This window comes from Columba livia, chromosome 6 (genome assembly GCF_036013475.1).
Source record: "Columba livia isolate bColLiv1 breed racing homer chromosome 6, bColLiv1.pat.W.v2, whole genome shotgun sequence".
Classification (NCBI taxonomy): domain Eukaryota; kingdom Metazoa; phylum Chordata; class Aves; order Columbiformes; family Columbidae; genus Columba; species Columba livia.
Window position 1 is genome coordinate 22385695 of NC_088607.1, and position 24658 is coordinate 22410352.

The 24658-nt window shown below is 40.3% G+C and overlaps 1 protein-coding gene across 12 annotated transcripts in view; it reads right to left on the reverse strand.

The window, feature by feature from the left end:
* Window positions 1–24658, reverse strand: part of USP54 (ubiquitin specific peptidase 54) — a 102472-nt gene that overhangs the window by 48178 nt on the left and 29636 nt on the right. For 9 of the 12 annotated variants that reach the window (XR_010473631.1, XM_065068469.1, XM_065068471.1 and 6 more), the window contains exons 2-3: window positions 3781–4638; window positions 1287–1379 (exon numbers count right to left, since the gene is read on the reverse strand). Coding sequence is in view for 10 of the 12 variants with exons in the window: in XM_065068469.1 (XP_064924541.1) it covers window positions 1287–1379; window positions 3781–3927 (240 nt within the window). In the remaining 2 variants the exon portion in view is untranslated. Of the gene's footprint in view, window positions 1–1286; window positions 1380–3780; window positions 4639–20045; window positions 20181–23486; window positions 23585–24658 lie in introns of those variants that run through there. The other 3 variants (XM_065068467.1, XM_065068468.1, XM_021284317.2) reach the window with 2 other exon arrangements.

Consider the following 24658-nt stretch of genomic DNA (forward strand, 5'->3'; position numbering starts at 1 on the left):
TAAGTAATTTCCTTCTGAAGGGAAATTTATCTCATCTTCTTTCATGCCTTAATAGTCTCCCCTTTGCTGTTCCTTTGCAAGGGAAAACCCCTCAACAACAGCCCAAAAAACTCACTAGATAACTCACTTCAAGCCTGTCTGTACCAGCGCACCAGTAAAGCCACTTAACAGTAGCAAGACAGCTATTATACTGTAAATACTGCCTGTGAACTTCAGATCTTAAACCTTGTAGTCTTTATTTTGCCATATTTTAAGACATGCTGTCTGTCCTTCTACTGCACACAGAATTTACGATACAATAAATTCTCCTGCAATGAATTTATATATTTAGTTGGATTTTGCAATCCATTTGTGATCAAAGAAAATGTCTCAGTACTGTTTCAGAAAAAAAAAAAAAAAAAAAGAAAAGAAAAAAAAAGAGAAAAAAAATCAATCACTGCTCAAGCAGATTAAAGGTGGTATTTTCATTGTGTTTCCATCACACCCATTTCTCCCAGAAGGTTAGAGGGAGCCATGGGTTTCAAGTGGCAAATCTTGGAAAAGAGGGCACAAAAAACCCCAGAAGTGGTAAAAATGAATGCACAGAGACAAACAGAGATGTAGGATTGCTCAATTTACTCAAGTACGTAAGAGCAGTTGGAACGAGAGATACCATCTAGATCTTACTGTCCAGGCAGCATCTATGAAAGTCAGTTATTGTATCGGCATCTACAAACGGAATTGATGTTGTTGGGTTTTTCTTGGTGTTTCGTTTTTTAATAAACCACAAACAGCTGAGCCATTTAATGCAAACATCAACTATTACAGTAGAAAATACCTTTTAGTCTTACATAGTCACGAGTTTTGAACAGAAGGGCTTAAAACTTAAAAGGCTTAAAACATGGCCTTCTCCATGTTGACATATAAAGCAGCTCTGAAGGAAAGGTAACTTCTGAAGAGCATAATAACTGTATACAGTATATTGTGGATAAATGATAAATTAGAAGAAACAAAGCAAACCTATGTTTTACTTGCTGAACTAATCTTTCGAAGAACATGGAGGATCACAATGATCTGCACTCCACTGCTAAGAGACCTTGTATCTGAAACTGTAACTACAGTATTTTCACAATTTATTGGCTTTAACATATTTTAAAAACAGTGCTACAAGTGTCTTGGGCCAGTATCTATCAGATTTACCTTTGCTCTCACAAGTTTCCAGATGCAAGTTTGATTACATATATTTGACAAATATCAGAAATATTTCTGTTTAATTTAAAAAAAAAAAAATTATTTCCAACTTTTACCTTAAGAGCACAGAATATGCAAGAATCGCCCATACATTTGTGCGTTGTGATTTGACGAAAACTGCGTCGAAAAATGTCCAGATGCCAGAGAACCTGAAACACAAAAAGGGGTACAGTCAATTAATATATAAAATAAAATACTGCATGAAGCTCTAAAATTGCACATGCTAAATAAATCCAAAAGTACACGAATGTCAGTGAACATCCCTTTTGAAACAGGATGCCTTTTGTCTATCCGCAAGTTGACACTTTCATCCTCACTCCTCAGCTTTTGCATTCACATATATTAACTTACATTACATTAGCAAGCTCTTGCAAGTCAAGACGATAAATTACTAAAAGCCGTTATGCCCAATATTCTCATTAGTAAGTGTATATACATGCCATGATTACAGGTAGATTTCTAACCCCAATGTGTGTGGCCAGCTGTTCTTTTCTCTCAGGACAGGTATGGTAGTAATTCCAGGTACATGATCAGGTATGGTCACAGCATATAAAAAGCAAGCAGGCTTTTACATGTTCTAGCAACAGTGAGGTGCAACATTTACTATAACAGCACCAAGTCTTATTCTTAAGTTTTACCACTAAATCTGTGCAATCTTGGGCAATTATCTAAATTTGTATCTGTAAAACAGCAACAACACCAATCTCTGAGGTGTTTCACAGTCAGTTCTTTATGTAAAAATGTGGTCAGTGCTGGCTCTTTCAGCTTCAACTAGCAATAACTGGACTTTCTTGCAAGCCTCAGAGCCACCAGCCTTTCAGGAGGCCGAAGCTGGCACTGAAAGGAGCCCTGGCCTAAATCGCGTCCTGCCAGGTTCTGGACAGAGCAGCAAGGTCCAGGCTGGCATCCGGCTGGCTAAAGGCTTCCTTAGCCTGAACAGAGGGACCCAACTGCTTATTTATGATTCATCTGTCCAGAGCAACTGGCTAGAAAAAGTTTAGCACTCTGAAAGAGGTTGTGCTGGTTTTAAGAAGTTGTTTCCAGTTGGAACAATTTGTTAACTAAAGCATAGCACACAAGCGCTACCTAAACTTATCTTTAAAAACATGTTTATTGAATGCTTAATCTGTAAAGTTTTCTGAAACTTCAGAATTGTCATGGCTATGTTTATACTCAAATTCTCCCTATACTTAAGGGCCTGGGAGGCAACATAAGCCTTGGAATCATCTGATTACACACAACATTCCTGAAGAACTACCGTAGACTTCACAAAAGGACAAAAAAAATAATAAATTTAAGAATAAGTCCAACTTTTTGATGTAATTGCCTTTGGAGTTTATCTTAAATGTTTATAGAAATACTTACTATTAAGGACCAATAAACATTAAAGAATCTCTCAGACTAACACTGAACAATAAAAAAAACATATTTAAAAATCCCAGAAGCATGTATTTCATTATATGATTACCATCTTGATTTTTTTTTTTTTTTTAAATCCAGCTTTTATGGTAAATATATTTTGGTATCCTATCTCTTTCGAGCTTTAGAAGAAAATGGTTTATGTAGAAGACTAAAGGCTGGGTTGCAGGCTTCCATCTTCAGGTATGGCACGCAGCTGATGTTCAGCTCTACTTAGTTCTGACCTAGGTTCAGTAACTCAATAATAGGAGGCAGCCAGTGACTACACCTGGCAACTTAACAGAAGCAATTAATACAGTTCATCACTGGAAACCCCACTTTTCTAGTAAGTTTCCTTTGTATTTCATGGCATATTAAGCCTATTGAGGCTCAGTGGTGTTTCTATTTGTATTATTTGCAACACAGGAGTATCTTAAAGCCTGAATTTTGTTGAGAAATCATGCCCAAGATACAAAAAAACCCCACAGTAACGCAGTCTGTGCTACACAGACAAGTCATATGAAGAGAAAGGAAACTGATATGGAGAAAAGTTTTTAAACCCTGCAGCCAGAAGGACTGAATCTCAAATGTCAGAGATTCAAAACATGGCAATACCAGTACAGCAGCTACAGCACTCCATTAATTCTGACACAGGAAAAGAGGCGTTTTCTAAATCAAAAGATAAAGACTCAATCATCTAAATTAAGCTATAAATCAGCTGTTAGAAAGAAAACAGGTCTATGTAAAAAGGATCTTGTAGAGGTATTATCAACACTTGAACTTGACTGGTTCAACAAAAAAGTTAAATTTACTTTTAAGGAATAGACATACTGCAAGCTATGCAATATTCTATTATTTTAAAAGAAACTTTCTACATTTATTTTCATATTTGTTTGACATATAATAAGTTACACAAACAGGAGACTCAAATACACCAAGCGATGACAATATGAATGCTGTTGATTTCATCAGGAAAGCTTGACAATTAAAAAAGGCTGTTCTATAAGACAACTAATCTGCATTTCCAAACTTAGCTTTACTCTCTTTGGCCTGCAAACAATAATGTAGTCAAGCCCGGCTATATTTGTTGCACAGTCAAGCCTAAGTAAATACTGTAATAGACAGAGACATTTATTTATTACGTGCTCTTACCTGTAGTGCGCTATTCAGGAAGCAACTGTTCTGTCCTGGTTCATTGCTGAGACCTTTACTGGGTGCTATTGAGGTGGTATTTCGTGGAGTAAACATGCCCTGTACATTCCCTCGACCCACAGAAAAGTAATTTCTTTTCCAAGACATCTTCCAGTTTCAGCTGTAGAACATGAAGGTTTAGGCTGGCAGAGTATTTGACTTGATCAGACCTCTCCTTCCTTTCCCCAAAATTCAAAACTGGAACAACATCCAGTCATCTATAAATTAGAGTTTAAACAGAATTTCTCCTTTCATCAGAACACAAGCACTTTGCTTCTTTTAAATCCAGCCCAGGATGCTATTCTTCATTTGATGCTTGTGTATGCAAAAACTTCTTTTACAAGCAGCCACATATAAAGTTTGCAAAGGGAAGCAATCCATGGTGGTGCAAGTTCATCTGTTAGGCTGCTTCTCCCTTTTCCAAACAGGCAGTGACTTCAGGGAACAAATGGCAAATTAAGGAGGTCCCAGAACTTCAACATGAGAAACAACAGCTACCTCCCACACCCCAAAAATCCCAGATTCTCTAATGTTTTTATAATCCTTCTGCAGAAGATCGGAAAAATCCAATTAGTAAGGGAGCAGAGAAATCAAAACCAAAATAAAACCTTGGCAGCTCCCTTCAGTTACGTCTGTCTTGTGTGATGAAAAAGGCATCATCCTCACAGCAGAAAAAGCAGCACTCCAGGACTTGAGAGTGAAGAGTTTTAAAGCAGCAAATAGTCTCCGATAAAGTTCTTCTGATTCTGTGTGTGATCTTTAGAAGTTTCTTCTCCTGATCTTCCTTTTGCAGTCGGAATGCCCGGCTGTGCCAGAAAGCTTGAGAGAGAAAAATAATCAAAGGCTTGCGTCATTTAATTACTCTCTTGGTTTTGTGGTGTTCTGCCAAGACCAGCGTTGCCTCACCTCCCACAATACACTGAATCTTCTGAGACAAAGCAAAAAATACAAACCTTCCTCCCTCCAAAAAATAACACAGAAAAGAAGAGAGAATTCCAAGAAAAGTATATAAGAGCAAGACCGCTGGAGTATGTTAGAAGGGTTAAGAAGGAAGTTAGATTAAAAAAATAAAACACAACATTCATGTGAACTCCATGACAGTACTTATCCTTCAAGACCATGAAGTGTTAAATTTCTTTAAGGTATCTTAGTCATTCAAAGAGTAGCACCAGGATTTGTGAGTCTGAATACACGCTAGCACACTGTCCATACCAGAACTGGGATTTTGCACGGACCTTGGCAGGCGGAGCAGACAAAGGCGCCAGGCTCTCCCCTGACTCAGCAGCCCACAGCTCTCTCCAGAACAAAACAGTCGCCAGGTTTTCTTAATCAGAAGCTACGTGCATCTCTATAAAAACTTAATCTAGGTACACGTGATATACGTCATCTTCCAAAGGACACTGATGCTTCTGAAGAAACCAAAAGAATCCTTCAAGTGCAACTGTTCTTGCCACCACAATTTCAATTTTGCCCTCATCTCACAAGAAATGTGAAAAAGAATTTGATCCAAGAAATTCCTAGAAACAGGAACCACAAGACTCACAACAAAACAGTTTTTAAAGTTCTCGCAAGGGTAGCCTCCTTTACAGGCAACTGCATAATATTTTCCAGGGGCATTCAGGATTATTTCCCTTTTTGATATACATAATAACAATTATTATGGCTGGTATAAGCAAGATGAGACTATTCCACATGTTCTGAAGTAGTAATTGCAGCATGAAATCACTACAAAATAGACACACACAGAGTTTGTGCATTTGCAAAAATTAACTAAGAATAATTGCTTACAAAGATAACCTGGCTACCTGTGAATGCACATTTTTCACCTTCCACATGATTATAAATTCTTCATCTCCTGTCAAAACACAGGAAGAACTTCCTCAACATTTCCAAATGTGTTACAGCAACCTAACCCATTACCTTCTAGTAATATTTTGTTTGTATTTCTATTAAGCTCATTTTACAAATATTAATGAAGTCTCAGCATTGCTGTAAGGCAGGCAAATATCTATATACAAATGAATATTCTTCTTGGTTGCCAGTGTGCCATGCAAAATGTTCAGATGTGCTTGCAAGCCTGCAGACACAGACCATTACCATGCCTGTCATGCCACATTCCTGGGAGCTGAATGTATGCAGGATTCATTTCCAAGCAACTTCAGCCTCAGCCCCCTTTCTTTGCTCAATCCCTTAATGAGTCAACCATACTGGGTGAGGTAATTCAGTTTCAAGCAGCAATTTAAGGATCTGTGTGAACCAACATCACTTGCAATAGGTGCAGTGGCTAAGCATGCACCGCAGGGACGAGCACAACGCGGTGTGGAATGGGCAGAGGCAAGCAGGCTCTGTGCTAACTCACAAAATCCCTGAGCCAAGCACGCTGTCTTCTCCTTTCCACAGCACCTAGGACAAGATGGAAAATACAATCTAACACATGCCAAGATGCACAGCTGTGAGCAGCACCTCTTCAGTGGACTACAAAACAAGATTCTGCTCTCAAAATGGGCTACAAAACTTTTAAGTCCTTTTTACAGCCAAGCTGTCTCAGTTATGACAAAGTCAATATGTTTTCTATACTGATTTTTATTGTCTTGGAATAAGCATCAGGGGCTTTGTAGTTTGCCTGTCATTACAGCAAGATTGTTCCAAGCTGTCCAGGACTCCCCTAGTAAGCATTTGCACAAGCTTAGTGGAGCTGACTTCTTACCACACGCTTGCTATGAGGGCTCACAGGAGCGAGTTCAGGCATCTCAATTGGCTATATGGCCTTGGCAGAGTTAAGAACAAGGAGAAAACACTTAAGCTGGTAACCACCCAGTTATGACAAAACCAGATCTCTGGAGATATATGGCAGCTACATATTTTGCCAACCTCTAAAAACTTACCAAAGTTATAGAATAGCTACAAAACAGAATCCTAACGAATCTGAAATATATGTAAGACACTATTTGTACAGATTATTTATAGACCCACTTAGCTTCCACTCTACCATAAAAAGGGTAACAAAAAGCAAGCAGGAAAAAAAGAATATTGGCAAAAAACAACCACCATTATTAAAATACCCTGCTTTGTATCCACCACTGACAAACCATCAGTTGGAAAAAGATAACCCTCTGTTAATTTAAACACTCAACATACAGTTGCTAAGAAGACAGCAGTGATGTGTAAGGGGAGCGGAAAGCTATTCCTGCGCAAGCCTGTCAGCAGATGCAGGTGTTCTCCAAACATGCTGCTGCTCCCAGATACCACGTTGACTTGTAAGTGGTCCAAGCCACAGAACAAAAAACAAAATTTACTTTCAGAAATGAAATCACAATAGCACTTGGGTGATACGCCACAAGCTTCAGATAATATAGTTAAGTGAGAAGAAAATATTTTCATATCTTATTTCTGATTAAAGAAGTTTTTGAGGAAGACTGCTCCCATAGTAAGAACGCATAAAAGCCAACAGCTTTTTAAGAGTACAAGGAAACCCCCTACATTTCCATTGCCAGTGGGGTTTCCCAGCTGCTGTTACGTTTCCCATAACAACTGCAGCTCCACATAACTCTTGTATTAAAAAAACAAAACAAGAAACAATGGGGGAAAAAACACACACAGAAAACAAACAAAAAAACCCTCAGACCTGAGAAAACTACTCTTACAGAAAAGAGACAGGATTCCCATTTCTTGTAATTTTACTAATAGAGAAGCGTGACCAAAACAGAAGGAATGCCAGGTGCAAAAGCATAAATGATGCTCTTGGTTCATTACTCAAAACATTATCTTAGAAACACAATGAACTGAGGCAGAAAGTCTAAAACTTTTATGATACTTGAATTTTGTTTACCATATTAAGAACACTGTTCACTGGAATAAGGAACAAATTTAATCAAGCTAGCCTGATTAAAAAAGTTAACTATATCCTTGAGAAGTTGCACAGCCTTCTAACAGCATCATACAAACGTTATTATATAGTGTAAATAGATATATACATATATATCTATAAAGACTATATAACTAAAAAAAGGAAATCCAATATTCTAGATCTTCCTTTGAATTCACACTGTTTGGCAACAGGTTTCTTTTTTTGCTAAATCGATCACATAGAAACATAATATCTGAAGTTGCATCCTTCACTCTCTGGCAATGTCCCACTATCCCTGTCCATTTTAAGGGGAAAACAGTTGGAACACTCCTCTCTTACTGCAGTCTCATGTCTCTCCAAGTGTTTTAGGCTATTGTTTGATAAAACATTGCAGGCACATGGCTGAATTAAAACAACACAGGAGATGCTCCTATTCAGCACTAGGTATGGCTGAAACCACCAATTTCTCACACTGTTAAATCTAAAAGCAGAGGTCCAGAATTCATTTTTCATTACTTCTATTCCTGAATAACCTTTCAAAATACAGAAAAAAGTAAATGCTTCAATGTGTGAATGTGTGTGTTTTTAGAAAAGAGCCCCCCTCACCCCCAAGTTCCTGCCACCTTTTCCAGAGGTAGGGAGTAGATTAATGATGTTGAGGGCAAATTGTCCACCTCTGAAAGCCTAAACAGATGAGAAATGGCTAAGAAAGAAAGAAAGAATGGTCCAAGACAGTAGACTTCAGTTGAAGTTTTCACCCAGAAGGCTCCTGGCAGGGTCAACGATTTCCATGAAGGAGCACAGGAACATCCCTTTGACTGATCCCATGGCTGTTCTTAGCTAAAGGGAAAGAGTGTTCACAACTAGAGGCTTGAGAACGTAAATTCTCCATGTAGCCGAAAGGATGAAAATATTTGTTAATTTCTCAATGGACTCAATTAGGTTTAATTGCAGAACTATCAATATTTAGACCTTCATTTACAGTTTAGACATCCGAAAAGCCAGCCAGTCATCTTTGCAAGTCAGTCTAAATTCAGTCTTGTAGACGACAAAATAAAATAGAGGGACAGAAAAAAGTTCCCACTACTGAATAACCATGAGGCTGGATGAAGAAAAGAGTGAACAGGGCAGTGATCGTAAAGGCAAACATCCCTGACAGAAATGAGCTGTGGCACAACTAAAGAGGGGTAACTTTCTCCTCTTGAGGATGTCTCCTCTTTTTGAGATTCTTAGTTAGCCAGAAATACTGGACAGATTTCTTTGTACACCTAGACAGTACAGTGTAATTACTAAAAGGTACAATTATTTCTATTCTTCTCTATCTCCAAGAATTTTTTGATAGTGTAAATTGGACAATAGAGAAAAAAACTTTCTGCTTTATGCATGCATTTTTACTGTCTCAATTGCTATGCTGGGAGAAAGATGTGGGGGGAAGAAGCCAGTGATGCTTTTGCTGTCAAGCTTATACCCACTTGTCAGTCTTCCTCTTAAAGGCACAAAATTACGTGGCTCTGTGCGACTTGTGCCTACCAGGTGGAACCAGGAACTGACTGACAGCATCTGACAGCGCCGCTGATGCCCACGACAGACTCACACTGGTCTTCCTTATTATTCACTCTGCTATTGCACAATTGCTACTCTGTGAAGCGTTATAAAGTCATGACAAAGCTGTGAGTATCACAGAACTTAGGCTAACTCCCCAGAACCATGTTAGAAAACATATACTCAGAGCTTGGGCAAGGTTATGGTAAATGGTCTTTCAGACACCAGGAAAATGTTTCCATTTATCTGATGCAAAAGTAATTACCCAAACGCTAGGCTACAAGTTGCTAGTAAAGACTATCAAAACGATCCTGGAGTGAAGATTAAAACCAAAAGTTTCCCCAAATCCACAGATATACTTCTTCAGAGAGTAAAGGTAAAGCAAGCCTCTGACAAACAACACAGGTTTCCCAGAAGACATTGGGAAGGCCTTTTCTGAGACCACCACAAGATAATGGAAAGCAAAACTGAAGGGACTACATAGAACAGTGAGCAAACTTGGGTAACGCACATTCTTGACTATGACTGAGGTAATTACAGCCAGTACCATGGTATTTGCACAGTGTACCAATCACTAGGAGAAATCACAGGCAGGGTACTGATGGGCTAAATTGTCTCTTGGGAATAGAGCTCTCTGAAGTGGTAACATTGGCATTTCTGAACTAGCAGGCAGCTTATTGCTTCTACAATGATTGGAGAGAGAAAACTGAACAAGTTATTTTGTAAAGAAAGAATATGTTCTTGTACCAACTTTTCAAACCAATAAAAACCCACGAAAAACAAAAACAAACCCACTCTATGTTCCTGTTAACTGCTTAGGCCAACAAGGGGCATGGAGAGACCATGTTCTGCAGAAACACCCCAAAGTGAGACTTTGCAAGCTGCTGATGTCAAGTATAGCTTTATACTGCATGAAGATATTCTTTATAGCAAGCAGTCCTCCATCTTCATCCAAAATGCTTCTGACTTTTATAAAACTAACATGAAGTCTTGCAAACACTTACCTAATCTGAATCATTTGATTTTAAGCCTGACAGTCAGCCAAATCTATTTAAAGAGCAACTGTCTCAGTAAAAAAAGCTGCAGAAAGACATTGGCTTTGAACTGCAGAAAGTTCAGTGATAGTGGAGGGCTGGAAACTTCTGCCTGCTTGAGCTCAAGGGGGACGCCTCTGCTCCTTCCCAACTGCCTGCAGGTGCTTCTCCAAGTTTAAAAAGTCTTAGCAGTCTTTTTTGTGGCCCTTCTCCAAAGACAGACATCAGCTGATAAACACCTGTCTTCTGTGCAAATCTACATCCACACAGACCTTTGTTTGAAACAGTGGAAATGTCATTTATCCCATAGCGTTACCGAGAGAGAGAAGAGTAGGGCAGCCGTGTCCAGACTATCATAAAGCAGTTACAATGACCTGAAGTATCCAGTGGGCTCTCAAACAATCAGTAAAGAGCTGTAGCACAACATGACAACCATTCAAAGGCAAATTACAATTGAAAAAAAAAAAGGCCAATCACACAACTCTGAAAATCTAAAGCCAGCATTAGAGCCTTTTCTGATCAAAAATAACTTAACCTTCAAGACAATCTAGAAGTTTCTGGAGGAAAGGATCTCTTGTCAAAGACTGCAATTTATAAGAGCACAATGTGGGATAATTGAATAATAAAGGGCTTCTGTTTGAAGACTAACAATGAGAGAGATGAGGTCAGAACTAGAGACGCAAAGGCCATTTTATTTACTTTGTGTGGTGCTTATTGCTAAAACACATTGCACTCCCCAGATAAAACCTTTACTCATATCAAAAATGTGTTATTAATAACCACTGATCTCATGCATCACGGTGCTTTCAGCATGTGCATTTGCTGCAGAGGTTATGGGGAGGCAGACAAGCCTGCAGCTTTGTGTCCCACTTCCAAAATCCTTCGGAAGCAGCTGCCCCCCTTTCTGTTATGCAACCCAAAGGATCCATTATCTTAACAACTTTTCCCTGACAGTTGAAGAAGGAAGGAATATATATAAAATTAAGTCTGTCCAGCCTGAAGTAAATTCAAACCATTCCAAAACACTCTGCAGTCCCTTCTGATCTCCAGTTGCCCAGCTCTTTAAGACTGCTGGACATGGTAACAACAGCCTCCACCATAACAGACCTGCATTTCTGAAGTGCTTATCCTAAAGTTTAGAATTCATGTAGAAAGTAATACAAAGTTTTGAAGAATAAACTTGTATTTCAAAAACACCCTACCTACCCCTAGGCTTGGTGTTGGACATTTCACAAGGAAGAAGGGTAGGGTGAAACCAGATTTTCACCCCACTCCAGATGGAACTTGTGGAGTTCAGATAAGCGGGCAAAACAAGGCAGCTTCAAATGTTATGCAAGTGCTCAAAAGCAGTTAAATATCACCAATCAGTCCTGTGTAACACAGAAAATCACAACAAATAGGAACAGTGCAGCTGTCAACCATATGGTGAGATGGAAGGTTCTGGTCTGATTCTAGTGAATGCTCAGTCAGCCTCCTGCTGCCAGTTATTCCCCTTCCAAATCTTCACCTTAACTCTCCAAAAGGGAGCTTCAAGATGAATTCAGTATTTGATTCAGTGTCCAGATATAGACAAGCATTTTAATTGCAAAATTCTGTATTTTACAGAAGTTTTCTACTTGGGCTTGCAAATTCCTGCCCAACAATGACTAAAGAGTTCCTAGAAGCTTTCAGAAGTAGTCAGTAGTATTCAGCAATGTAAGGCTTAATGACTGACAACTTTTTCAATCCTGTAATACTTTTCCTGACCTTGCAGACTTTCACTGCTGAACTGCATCAAAAAAACTTTCAGAAAAAATTCTCCCTCTTCTGTAGCAGCTACCTTGTTATAACTATGAGTTCTCCTGTCAATCTTCACACCCCTTTCCTTCCTCTAAAAACAGAAGCCAGGGGCAATCAACTTCCAAATCATATGCTCTTCACATTACAGCACCCTGAATCCCTGTTACGTTAAACTCTACTTCATTATACCTCGATTTCAGTAATGTTTCAAATGACTGAAAATGTATTAGTACACACAGATCCACATAGAATAAAAACGACAGGTAAGCAAACAAATGGATTTTACAGGAAAGGAAGCAAACAGAACTGCAGCACCATTAATACTTAAATTTCAAAGGAAAGGCAACACAGACTAAGCAAAGGCAGTAACACATTGAGAGTAAGAGACTTTGACCAAAAAGCTAGACAGCCTTTGGGTGGAAAAATAGGCGTTTTCGATGATGTATTAAGAATCTCAAATACTGCAATGCACTGGTCTCTGCAGGTGGTGCTCAAGGGGGAAGATGACACCCAGGGCAGAAATCAGTTTCCTCAACACAGGCACAAAATGGACTTTTTGATACCACTGGCTAGTGAAAACCCACACACAGGGTGGACAGACACAATTCCCACCTCCCTCATCACCAGCACCTGGGGTCAGACAGTATACTTGACAGTATCATAAAAGCATTTATTCCTTCCTTGTTTCTCTTAGCTCAGGATAGTATTTGGTATTAAAATAATTGGTACATCTTATTCTCAAACTATTAATTCTCTGTGTTTGGTTTTATCTATACCACCACTATCACATAGCAAGATTACTTGTAACACTCACGCTCTTGCCAGACAAGTAACATACCAACGTGCAAACCTAAGGCAGTACAGAGCAACTCAAAGCATAGGCAGAGAGAGTAAAGAAAGAGCAAGCAGCAGTTCAGGGTGCCTGTGCTGGGTCCTCAGTATTAAATGCTTACATCATTTTTTGCCTGCCTTGTTAAAACTGGCAAGCAGGAGTTCTGCTGCACTGCAGAACATTATATAGATCAATACTTCCACATAAAGAAGCCAGCATCCACAACATGCTGATTATTCCTTTTTTTAAACAGTCATCTGTACTGTACAGCTATAAATAACACTTCAGCAGAATCACGAGTATGCACACACATGCATAAGCAGTTAATAATCTCAACTTGGGTTTAAGACCATTACTATTTAGTTTTAGACAAATAAGCATAACTAACAAGAACAGGGAAACTCATTTTTGCTTCATTTGGCTTTGCATACAGAAGCATTTTCCCTGCAGAATGCACTGAAGAATTCAGAACTTGAGTAGGATAAACACTTGCACACACCACAAGAAAAAAGCTTACTGAATCAAAACATCCCGTGTCCAACAGCATATGGGAGGAGTAAAACAAACAAAAAGGTGAGGGGAGACATACCACGATACCACAGACCGCACCAATACCCTGGAGCAGATAAACAGGGTGAGCAAAACTCAAAGTCTAATTTCTTGTTTTCTGTACAACCAGGAGACCAGCAGAAGAAAACACCTGATCAAAGCATTCAGGGAAATTGCAGAGGAAAAGACGCTCTGTACAAGCTGATGTGTTTCATTTTTTTAGTTTTGGTTTTGTATTTTGGTTTTTTGGTTGGTTGGTTGTGGTTTTTTTGGTTGGTTGGTTTTTTTTAATTGGTTTGTTTGGTTTCATTTTTTAAATAGGAAGCAAATAGACACGACCCAACTTCAAAACATTACATCCCAAACTCACACACAGTGCTCTTGTCTCCCACTAGTAAATGAAGCATTTGTAGTACGCTCCCACGGGCTCCCTGTGGCTCCAGCACCCCAAGGCCAGACTGGCCCCGACTAGGCCGTTCCACCCTGCACCTGCAGCCCCCGTCCAGCACAATCCCATAAAGTCAGTGGCCATTTTGTACAGCTCTGTATGTTTGAAAGAAGAGGCTCATGGCAACCGAATGTGCAACAGTCCTGAACTCACAGCTGAACATCAAATCCAGGCAAGGTCACATAACGATTCCTGCAACCACAGGAAAGGAGCCCTTGTATAACAGGACATGCGACTACTTCCGTAACCCAAAATTTTACTTTCATTGAGAAATCTCTTACAAATAGACAAGTTATTCCACTTAAGTTCTTCTGGTATAAGACATTCTGAAAGACATATTAGAATAAATATTTTGGAGAACAAAAAAATCCCTGATATCTTTTTATGAAGCAGTTGTAAGAAAGGCCTTCAAATCCAGTTCACCTTATTTCTCTGTATGAATTTTGGAGTAGACGGCTAGAACAGTATACAGTATATTTGTCAGAAATACATCTCAGAAACTAAAACGTTACAGAATGCACATAGTATACACAGATGGAAGTTTCATGTGTGCAAAGCAGATTGTATCCTATAAACAAGTTTTCTGAAATACAGATCTTCCATTTTATGTGAAGCCATAAGATATGCATATGAACTTTCACAAAAGTCTGGCCTCTTTGAATTAAAAGTCTGAATTCAAATTTCTAAGTCATGATTCAAAGAGACTGTTTATGTAAGTCTTATCAGATGGTACCATAAGGAACTATTTCCATACTGATTTCAAAAACTTATATAACTCTCTCCTTACGGATTTTAGTATCTTAAAATCTTGGGATCTGACAGAGAAAAAAGCTGCTGTTCATTCTATGAAATGCAAAAACGATACAATTACCTTGTATCAAAACTAGGCTTATGAAGATATTGTTATTTTTTTTCATTTAAAAAGGTTATTTCATCTTTGCCAGAAAAGTACTGTGAAACTACCAAATGCAAAAGGGATTGTTTTGTGTCCTGCTGTGGCCTGGAGAGATCCACAAAGCATGAAAGAGACTCTTGTTAAGTACAAGCAGGCTCTGTCCTAACGGGTCACAGAACCAGAAGCTGTGCAAATGCAGAATAATACAAGCTGAACAGACCAGTTGGGTGTTGGGGTAAGAAAAAGAAGAATGATGTCAACAGCTTTGATTTATTTTTTCTCTGCCGGGCGATGACATGACACTACTGAGTGGCACCAGAAGCTCTCTACAAAAAAAAAAAAAACAACAAAGTGCTTGAGAGGAGGTATATACCATGAAAGGAGCCTTTCCACATTATTTGCAGGTTTCTCACTGGCAGAAAATAGAGCATAAAGAGGCAGTTCACAAGAGTTCCTCTGTTTGCAACTGGAAGAAGCCTTTTAAATATTACATTAAAACAGAATTCCCTGAGTGCCCAGGGAAGTTATAATACATTTAACCAACTTGTACACATGGAGAGAAAGACACCCTTACAAAACTTTTTTGTTGTTATTTTAAAACAGAATGAAAAAGAGCAAGTTCGAGGGTGTGCACACATGCCCTCATATATAAAAACAAGGCCTGGCCTCACAGCGCTGCAAAGTACTGAGCCCACAAAAAATGCTAAAGCCACGGAGTTCAACGCTGAAAGAGCAGCTACAGAAGATAGCAGCCTTGCTCAACTTCTGACAACAGGATTTCAGCCTGGACTGTAAATAAAAGGAAGCTTACTTCAGAGATTCAATTTAATTTCCTTCTGTAGCCGTTCAACTGCTTCAATGCTGCTGCGGGCCTGAGCTCTACTGAAAAACAAGCAGCTACTTCGTTACTCTCATAAATCTCATCCTGCACTGTTGACCCAAACCACATGTGAAACTAAAGAGAACATACGTCTGGCAGAAACCACATACCCTTCCAACAGTGACTCCCAGGAGTGCTGCAAGGTAAAGCACAAAGGATTACACAGCTTCTGGCTTAGTCCAGCCCAGAATACACAAAATATAGGAAGCACAGCACCCTAAACTGCTATGTTATATTCTGTGTACTCAGTTCATCTTTTTTTCCCCTCTAGAGAGATGTAACCAGCCTAAAGTGATGTTTCTCATCCCTTCAAGCAGAGTGCCTTGGGGAGCAGGGCTGGGGATGGAGTAGAGAGAAGCTTTGGGGAAAGGTCTCAGGCACAAGATGACAGTGGCTTTAGGGCTCTTCCAGTCCACTTTGCACAGCAGGGTGTGGGGATGTAACTGGGTCTTAGGATGACCCTATTTATGTGTTTGCTTTCTTGCTTCTAATTATGTGTGTGATTCTTTAAGAGTGTGGCTGTGCCACATAGCACCCTTGGGCAGGGATACAGCCCGTCTTGCCTTGTCCCCCTTGGAGAGGTACCAAGGGCATTCAAAGGAGAGGGCTCCAGGGGCTGCAGGGTACAGCTGCCCTTAGACATGGCACAAAATTTTTGATACACATTTGGGGCCACTCAGTGACTGACAGGCTGGGAAGCAGAGACATAGCAGGCAGTGGGAAAGTTGCATACAAGCTTACTTCCACTTTGTTTTCCCTAGTTCTTTGGAATTTTCTGTTTTGAAAAGCAAAATTTTAGTACTTATTTAAATAAAATTTGGCTTTTTGAATGTCAAAACCCTTTCAGTCTTTCAGGAGCTCACCATGAGAAAAGAGTTAGATATGTCCACCTCAAACCTGTGGAGAATTCCATATCCTGCTGCGGCAACCCCAGATGGTCTCTACAACTTGCTTCTTGACACAGCCCCCAGTCCAGACCACCCCGCCACCAGCACCACCTGCAGCCGGGCACAGGACAGAGCGCTCACCATCCAGCTGTACAGCACTGTCACAAGCCACATGTTGCCCACGCCTCCTCTTGTCAAATCCTGTTAGGACAAGACCTGTTGATATTTCTCCAGACTTGCACCTCCGAGCATTGTAACACTGTACAATATAACTTGTTTCCCCCAGAATTTCTCAGACAATACGCTGGCAACACAAAAAGCTGCCGAAGGAACATAACTCAAGTTTGACAGAAGAGGGTCTGAGCACCTTGGTACAGAAACAGATCCAGAACACCAGCAGTTAAAGGACAAAACCAAACATTGTCCTGTTTATAAGTCCTCTCCCTCAGGATAACCAGCCTTCAAGGAACAATCACCTGACATCTAGGAAAGCAACATCTGTAAAAACTATCCTTATCAAGAAGGGTTACCACAGCACGATGGTATTTTCAGTCACCTCATTACACCACAATAAATAATTGTTGAGAAATCAATTACAAAATTTGCATTCAACACTAGAACAAAGCTTTCAGATGCACTGTTACTATTATTATCCATTGCTTAGCCAGCATTACAACATATAACACTTCCTTATACACACACCTGTAAGGGAGACAGGAAAAAATAAGAATATTCTATCCAGATTAAAAGTCCGTGCATCCTTCCTCTGTGATTAAGAAAGTAAAATAAATCATACGTGTGCATGTGTACGTGCAACCAAGTGGTTGACCTGGAAAAATCTTACATTTTTTGTCAATTGGGACTGAAGTCACTCCATTTAAGCTAAACCGCTCTGAGCTTGAGCTTAAATTGTGGTGTCAAATGTATATTCTTTGCTAGACTAGAAGGAAGATTTTCTGGCTTTTTAGCACTCTCATTTGTTCCCAGTCCCCCTCCAAGTTCTCCATTCCAATATACTCTGGTGACCCAGATGCTCACCAGCTAGGACAGGAATAGTAACACACATCCTCTTGTGGAACTGAGTATATCAGAAGCATAGAGAAAACTTGTGGAATTTCATACATCAGTTAAAATATTATTATGATCCAAAACATCAGAACCTGAAAAGATGCAACTGGAAAGTGGATGAAATGACATGGCTGTGACACACTGTTTTTTGGGAATGGTAATCTTGTCCCAGCTTACATCCGTGACAATTCCCAAGAGAAACAGCAACTGATTAACATCACTTGGCTTTTGGTGGAGTTCAAAACCATGTCGTACTGCGAAACCTTCCTACAAATGTATTTGTTCCAGCTCTCATCATTTTGCTTCTTGATTACTAGAAAAACTTTCTCTTAAATAAAAGTATGTAAATATGTTTAAATTTATTCAGAAGGATATCATGAGCATAATTTTCTCTAACACATTGCTTTGACTATATCCCACTATTCCCTCTTCCTGTGGTATGTCAGTCACTTTGCATTCACTTCTAAGGGCCATCGGGTCTGACATAATATTGACTTTCCCATTATTAAATCCTGCCCCGAAAGTTGATGGTGCCAGGCTTCACCAGCCATTTGTTACATTATAAAGCAAGTGCTTCTGTTTTCTCTCCCCCGGAGAAGATGGAAACATACCAAAAACATCTACAAAACTATCTGGTTATCCTCCAAATCATTCCTTTCCTGCCAAGCATGGAGAAGCTCAGCAGCAAGGCAGCAGGTGTGCCAAAACCATTGTTCATCGTGACAGCCGCCACAGTCTGCTTCCTTCGCTCCTCTGGCTGTTTGTCATGTTTCTTTGGCCTTAGATGAGGAACACTCCAGCCCGGAATCAGCTTGCTTGGGTTTGTAAGACACCTAAAACTCTGAGATAACTGACTGTAACCTGTATGCATAACTGCGTTATAAATGAACACAAACCCCCGTATGTCCACCACAATGCTTCTCTGTATGCCAAAAAAAAACCAAAAAACAAACAAAAAACCCACAAAAACAAAACAAACAAAAAACAAACAACCACCAAAAAAAATATCCCCTAAGGCTTCTCTAATTCCCACTGAGTATAACAAAGTACAACATACTAGACAAAGGACCCATCACCTCAGACAGGGGATGTATGAGAGTGACCTTTTGATATGGACAAACAAACTCAAAATCTCAGGGCCACCAAAGCAGGGAGGAGGGCACCCCCCCCCTCCACACTGGTGCTCTGGGGTGAGCAGTTAACACCTCTGCCCTTTGGCTCACAGAAGCAAATTCAACTCACAAAATTAGCAATCTGGGGGGTTGGGAAGAGCAGAGGAGAGGTACTTGCTTTATTTCCTACTGGTTTAGCGAGCTGAATCAACTCATCAAGCAGTTACAGCCAGGGCAAGGAGAAGAGAACTTTCTCTTCCCGGTATGGATCAGCTGAGCCCTGCCTCGGCAGACTATCAACAATGTATCAGCCAGCCTAAAACACACTGCCAGTACAAACAAGTTATTCCTTAAAAAAAAAAAAAAAAACAAAAAAAAAAAACCCAAAGTTGAATTCATTTGAGCAGGCAGAATGTGTTTATTATGCTGAATGATGAGCAGTGCAAATGATACATAGATTATCCCCCCCTACCTCCTCTGGTGACAAACTCTAGAACCAGATTCATCATTTTATGGAATTAAAACCTCTGTTTAGTATCAAATGTATGAAAATAGTTTGTGCTTTTTTTAAAATCTACAAATTTAAACACACATACGTCATGTTAAGCTGAAGCAGTGAGAAGTACGGAATAGTAGTGGTATACTTCCAAAATTCACAGAATAATTACTATTTATTTTGGAAACAAGACACTTTACAGAAAGCAGGGGATCAGGAAGCCAGCCAAAGCAAGTTGACTTCCACAAATCAACACATTAAAAAGCTCTACCTAAAAATACTTCATTGAATTATCAGCTTTCTAATAAAGAATTCAGCAAGTAGAGGGAAGAAAAACTGCATCTAAATTGTCAAAAAAAAAGCAGTCCTGAAAGCTTCTGACTAGATAATAGTTATACTGTAAAGTAACAAGGATGAGAAATGAACTGCCAATATCCCTTCCAGCTGTGACAAACATTAAGGTGAGATGAGATTCTGCCCAGCTTAATATTCAAACTTATCATAGATACTATTAGCCAGAGGAAGCTACAGTATGATGGACCAGAGGCAGCTTATGGCTTAGAATGCGCCTTTCACGCAGGTACTAGAACATAAATATACTGTACATATATAAGCCAGCATCAGACAGCAGAACTAGAATACTGAAAAGCAAACTACTAACAAAGTGAAGCAATACTCTTTCTTTGCGTCTTAGAAACAAAGACAATCCACACTGAAAAGCAATATTTTCTACCTTTCAGTACCATATAAAGGAGGAATGTCTTTAACAGCTTGGATTCAATCAAAAAAACAGTCACGTCACAGTGATGTGGTGACACCAAATTCAAACAACAGATTTAAAAATCAGAGAGACGTACCTTCAGAAGCCACTTTCTATTGCGTGAACTCTACACTGGTATTACAACAGAATCTGTAGATCGGAGCGGGCTGGGAAAACTGAGAAGACTTACTGCTAGAGTAACTGCTCTGAGTAATACTTGCATGGAAAAATTATTTAAGGGAGGAGTAAAGAGCTAGAATAGCGTGGGAGGGGACAACCTGCTGTTTCAAACAATAGGAAGCTGTTAAAACAAAAAAACAAGGGCCTCCCTCAGCACAGGAAGGTCTGGCTGGAACAGCAGCGCTGCCCCACTGCCACCCACCAGGCGGGCAGCTCTGACTGCTGCCATAAGGCCAGCGGCCTGGCCCCACTCACCCACGGCTCCCTTCAGAAACAGGGCCAGGCAGGACGCAGGAAGAGTTTCCAAACCCTGCTATAAAGGAGAGCAGATCGGGGCAGAGGAGGGTGAGACAAGGCTTTAAGGAATGACTTCATTTTACAGCAGCAACCTTTCTGTGTGAGGCCAGGCTCCCCTCAGCGCAACAAGTGAACTGGCGAGGTTCCTGCGAACTGTTTGGTTAAACACGAAGGTTGTTTTCTCTTAGGAGGGGTTGATAACCAGGAGTGACATGTAGCCATCTGATAGAAATAAAATTCAAGGGACTCAAAAGCTGGCTTCAGTTTTGATCCCTCAGTTTAGAGCCCCGCGGTTGCAATGCAACTATAAAAGCATTTTTCAAAGAACAATTATTGCAGGACAATTCCTGGAACCATCCCCTGTGGTTCAAAGACAGTGATACTGATCAAGGAAAAAAGAAGCTTGTTCAGAAAAACAGTTTCCTACCCCCAAAACCTCCCATAAGCTCAGTGATTTAAGCTCAGAAGCAGCATGACTATATGATTATTCCCAGACTCTCTTACAGTACAGCTCCAGGACACTGGTGCCATCCGCATTCAGCATCAATTCGCTCTTGTAACATTGTCACATTCATAGCCTGGACAGGGAGAGTTACTGTACATCCAAGACCAAAATAACTTGAAAGAAAACTTGCGTTATGTTACAAAAAACAATGCACACCATTGTCTTTCTGTCCTAGCATACTGTAATGCTAACAAACAGAATCAGATTGAATTATAACAATGCTTCAGACCATACAAGGTAGGGAAGATACTATCCCCAGTGGGAACATTTACCTAATAGAAACAAACAATGCAAAAAGGAAACAGTTGGAATACAATTAAATTGGTTGGCCTTAAGAACAATCCAGTCTTTCAGGATAGAAGGGCCTGAGCCAACTTTTAAATTTGTGTTTTCGTAATGACAGAGTTTTGGTGAGACAAAAACAGAAGTTACACAAGAAAGGAAAAAATATAGCAAAGGCACAATACTCTAAGCAGTGTTCTACCTTGTGATGCTTCTACGTACTCTTAAGATTCAATTTATGTGTGCAAATTTCAAACAATTTTCTAAGTGTACTAATAGTGTACTAAAGTACTGATAAAGTACTGAAGTGTACTAACAGTGGCATAATCGTGAACAAAAACCAGAACAGTGTCCAGTAACCACAGTAGGTCCAAAACCCACTCCACAGCTTTCTGTGGTAACCATGTTAACTCTGTAGCACTTTCCACCAACAGCTTGTTTCAAGAAAGCCAAACAACTCAAAAGGGCTGTGTGCAATACCAACGCAGTCCTTTCCCAAGAAAAAGCAATATGCCAATCCTCATTTTTATCATAGAGAAAGTGTGACCGAGTCTTCCAGGTGTCTTGCACCATTACTTGAATCTGCAAGTTTAATTTCAAATGTCCACACTAGTCTTCGCCAAGAGTTAGCAAGTCCCTTTGTTCAAGTGGCATTATGTCCAGGGCTCAATGACCCGAGGCTGACAAGGACCCTTGGCAGAGCACACACTAGTCTCAACGCTCCCTTCCTCCTCCTCATTCCAAAGGACAAAGCATTTGCCTTTCCTTATCAGACACAAAGACCACAGAGATGCTCCCATGACTGCACTGATTTCCTCAACCAGGTGGTGTGCGGCAAGGCTCACAAAATGGCAGAAGCACCTAAATCAGTAACACCAAGAGTTTTGTAGTACTGATGTTTACAAATTCCTATTTGTTTCAGCCTCAGTTTCCATCATTTCAGAACTCTTTCTCAGCTTTTTGCTAAAATGCTTCAGGTGATCAGACGTAATTGAGTTACTGCTACAAGTATTGATCAGATTGTGAATGTTTTCAAATACCTGCTTTGACACCATTTTACACAGTCCCTAAGCACATGGACGGTGAAGACTAACAATTACCTGTCTAAACAACATCCAGTTTTTCAGTACCTCAGTGCATGAAGAAAGCATGAAAATTATTTCTAGAACCAATCTTCAAAGCAAGAGCAGTTCTGCTTCCATCACACCTAAAATTAAAACTTTTTAAAACCATACATCAAAGGACAGGTAAGGGGTTTACTACTAAACCAAATCCCTCTGCATCAGACAGAAAATAAGATTCCACTCCCCACTGCTGACGGTCAAACAGTTCAGACAGCATGCAGGGCTCTGTGCCCCAAGCAGAAGCAAGGGGACACATCCCCAGCCGAGCAGCACAGCACTGCTGCGCTTACAAAAGCTTTGCCAAACACACCAGCTAAGCATCTGACTCACTGCCACCAAGCTAAGAAAGAATTCAGAGCAATTACCACATTTCTGCACAGAACAGGAAGAAAGAAGGAAAAAAAGACTGTTTCCACTCTTCTAACATTTCACCTAAATTAGGACAGCACAGCAACCCTCCAACAGCTCTGGTCAAGCACTGAGCCCCTAGGGCTACTAGGACCTGATAGCAATGCTAGCAATTACACAGCCATCCACATCGCTGCCTCAGACTGAAATGAGGCAGGAAAACCAGGCAAGATAAAGCCACAGAAACAAGCCTGGAATCTCTCTCTCTCCCTCTCCCTCCCTTACTTGCTTTTCTGCTTTGGTTGAGAGATCAGCAATCTGAGAAGGAAATGTATTTGCAGACAGTCCTATCTATTAGAAGCATGTATGCCTACAGCATACGTTCACGGTTGGCAAGATAAAGAGAGATTGTCTAAGAAAATGACAAAAGCATAAGTTAAAAAAAATTTTGAAGAAACAAAGTATAGATGACAGAGAGCTGCAATAACCATTTTTTCAAGACTGAAAACAGTTCTTTTCCCAATGTCTGCAGAGTCATATGATTTCAGCTTCCTTCTGTCTTTGCAGATCATGTAGCTTCCTACCCAGCAAAGGCTACACTAGCCCTTCCCTTCACCTTTGAATAATTTTCCACCACAGCACTCCTACTCACAGAGCTGTAAATGTCAGCACACTTAGTACAGTTTAAATACCATAAGTTTGTCTACATGAAGAAATTTTTCAGGAATAAGTGTGATGTGGTAAAGATGTAGTTTTTTGACTGGCTTCAACGAAGAAGCTGGTTGCAGAAGTTCCTGCCTACCTTTCACAGATCACTTGCTCCTGGTTCTCATCTGATGCTCTGTTCTGCAGATGGCAGCCTGTGTAGGACCACATTACAAACTGCATGATGAGAACAATCTGGGTTAAAAATAAGCAGAAAATATAAGCATGAAGGGGGCTATTTTTATAATTTCAGTTATTCAGAATACAGAGCAGTCCTACAGTAAGCAGTTTTAACTAGCATAACACAGACCAGCAAACTACAAAGAGAACAGGAGCACAGAAATAGTCATGGCAGCTTCTTCTATGAGCTCTACCACCGAAGTCAAGACACTGTGTATATGCTCTAATTCCTTGCACAGGTAACTTCCAGTGTGTTTTATGATACAGCTATGCCAACCTGACAGCTGCTACCAGGGTGGATCTGTTCGCCATCACGTGCCCTTTCTGCTAACACTGGTGGTTTGCAGTATAGGGCAGTAAGTTGGCAACAACCAACCAATGGAAATAAAAATTATAGGGTTTTATTCATCAGCTAGCTCGCTCAGGATTCAGCAAAGCAGGCCTGGTGAACAATGCCTCTTGACAGTGGCCTGAAGTTAGATTATCTTACCCAGATAACAAAGCTGCCCCTCCACCTGCAGTCAGATGCCTGCGTGGCAATCCGGAACAGGGACTAAAGGTGTGGCTCATTTAACTGTGGGAAACGCCAGACCGTGTCAGTCTGTTTACTTTCCCTTGCCTCATGCTCCCAGCGCTTCCGAGTATTGCGTTGTGAGCCAGCTACATGAGGCACTTCAACTGAGAGCAGCCACACCATGGCTGGGGCAAGGTGGGAGCAGGAGCACGCAGCAAGACCTGCATCCCTCCCAGCCCCTTCCCAAAGCAGCCGCAGTGAACCTGCACTAGGTTAATGTCACGCTGCACTCCAGGAGAGATCAGCTCAAAACTACCGCTGCAAATTAAAACCCCCAGTTAATCTTTTCTAGACTCCTTAAGTAAGTGCATTCTTCTACGACACTGGTTTTTAATTTACAGTACACATCCCCTGGACTTCTGAGAAGTCTGAAAACAGATGTTTGCCCCATTCATTGAAAACCTTTGAGATAAAAAGTGAATTCTGTGAAGTGGACACAAAGCAGTGACCACCAACAATCTCTTTCTTTGGGGGGGTGGGGAGGGCAAAGAGGGCAGGTTGAGGAAGAGAAACTC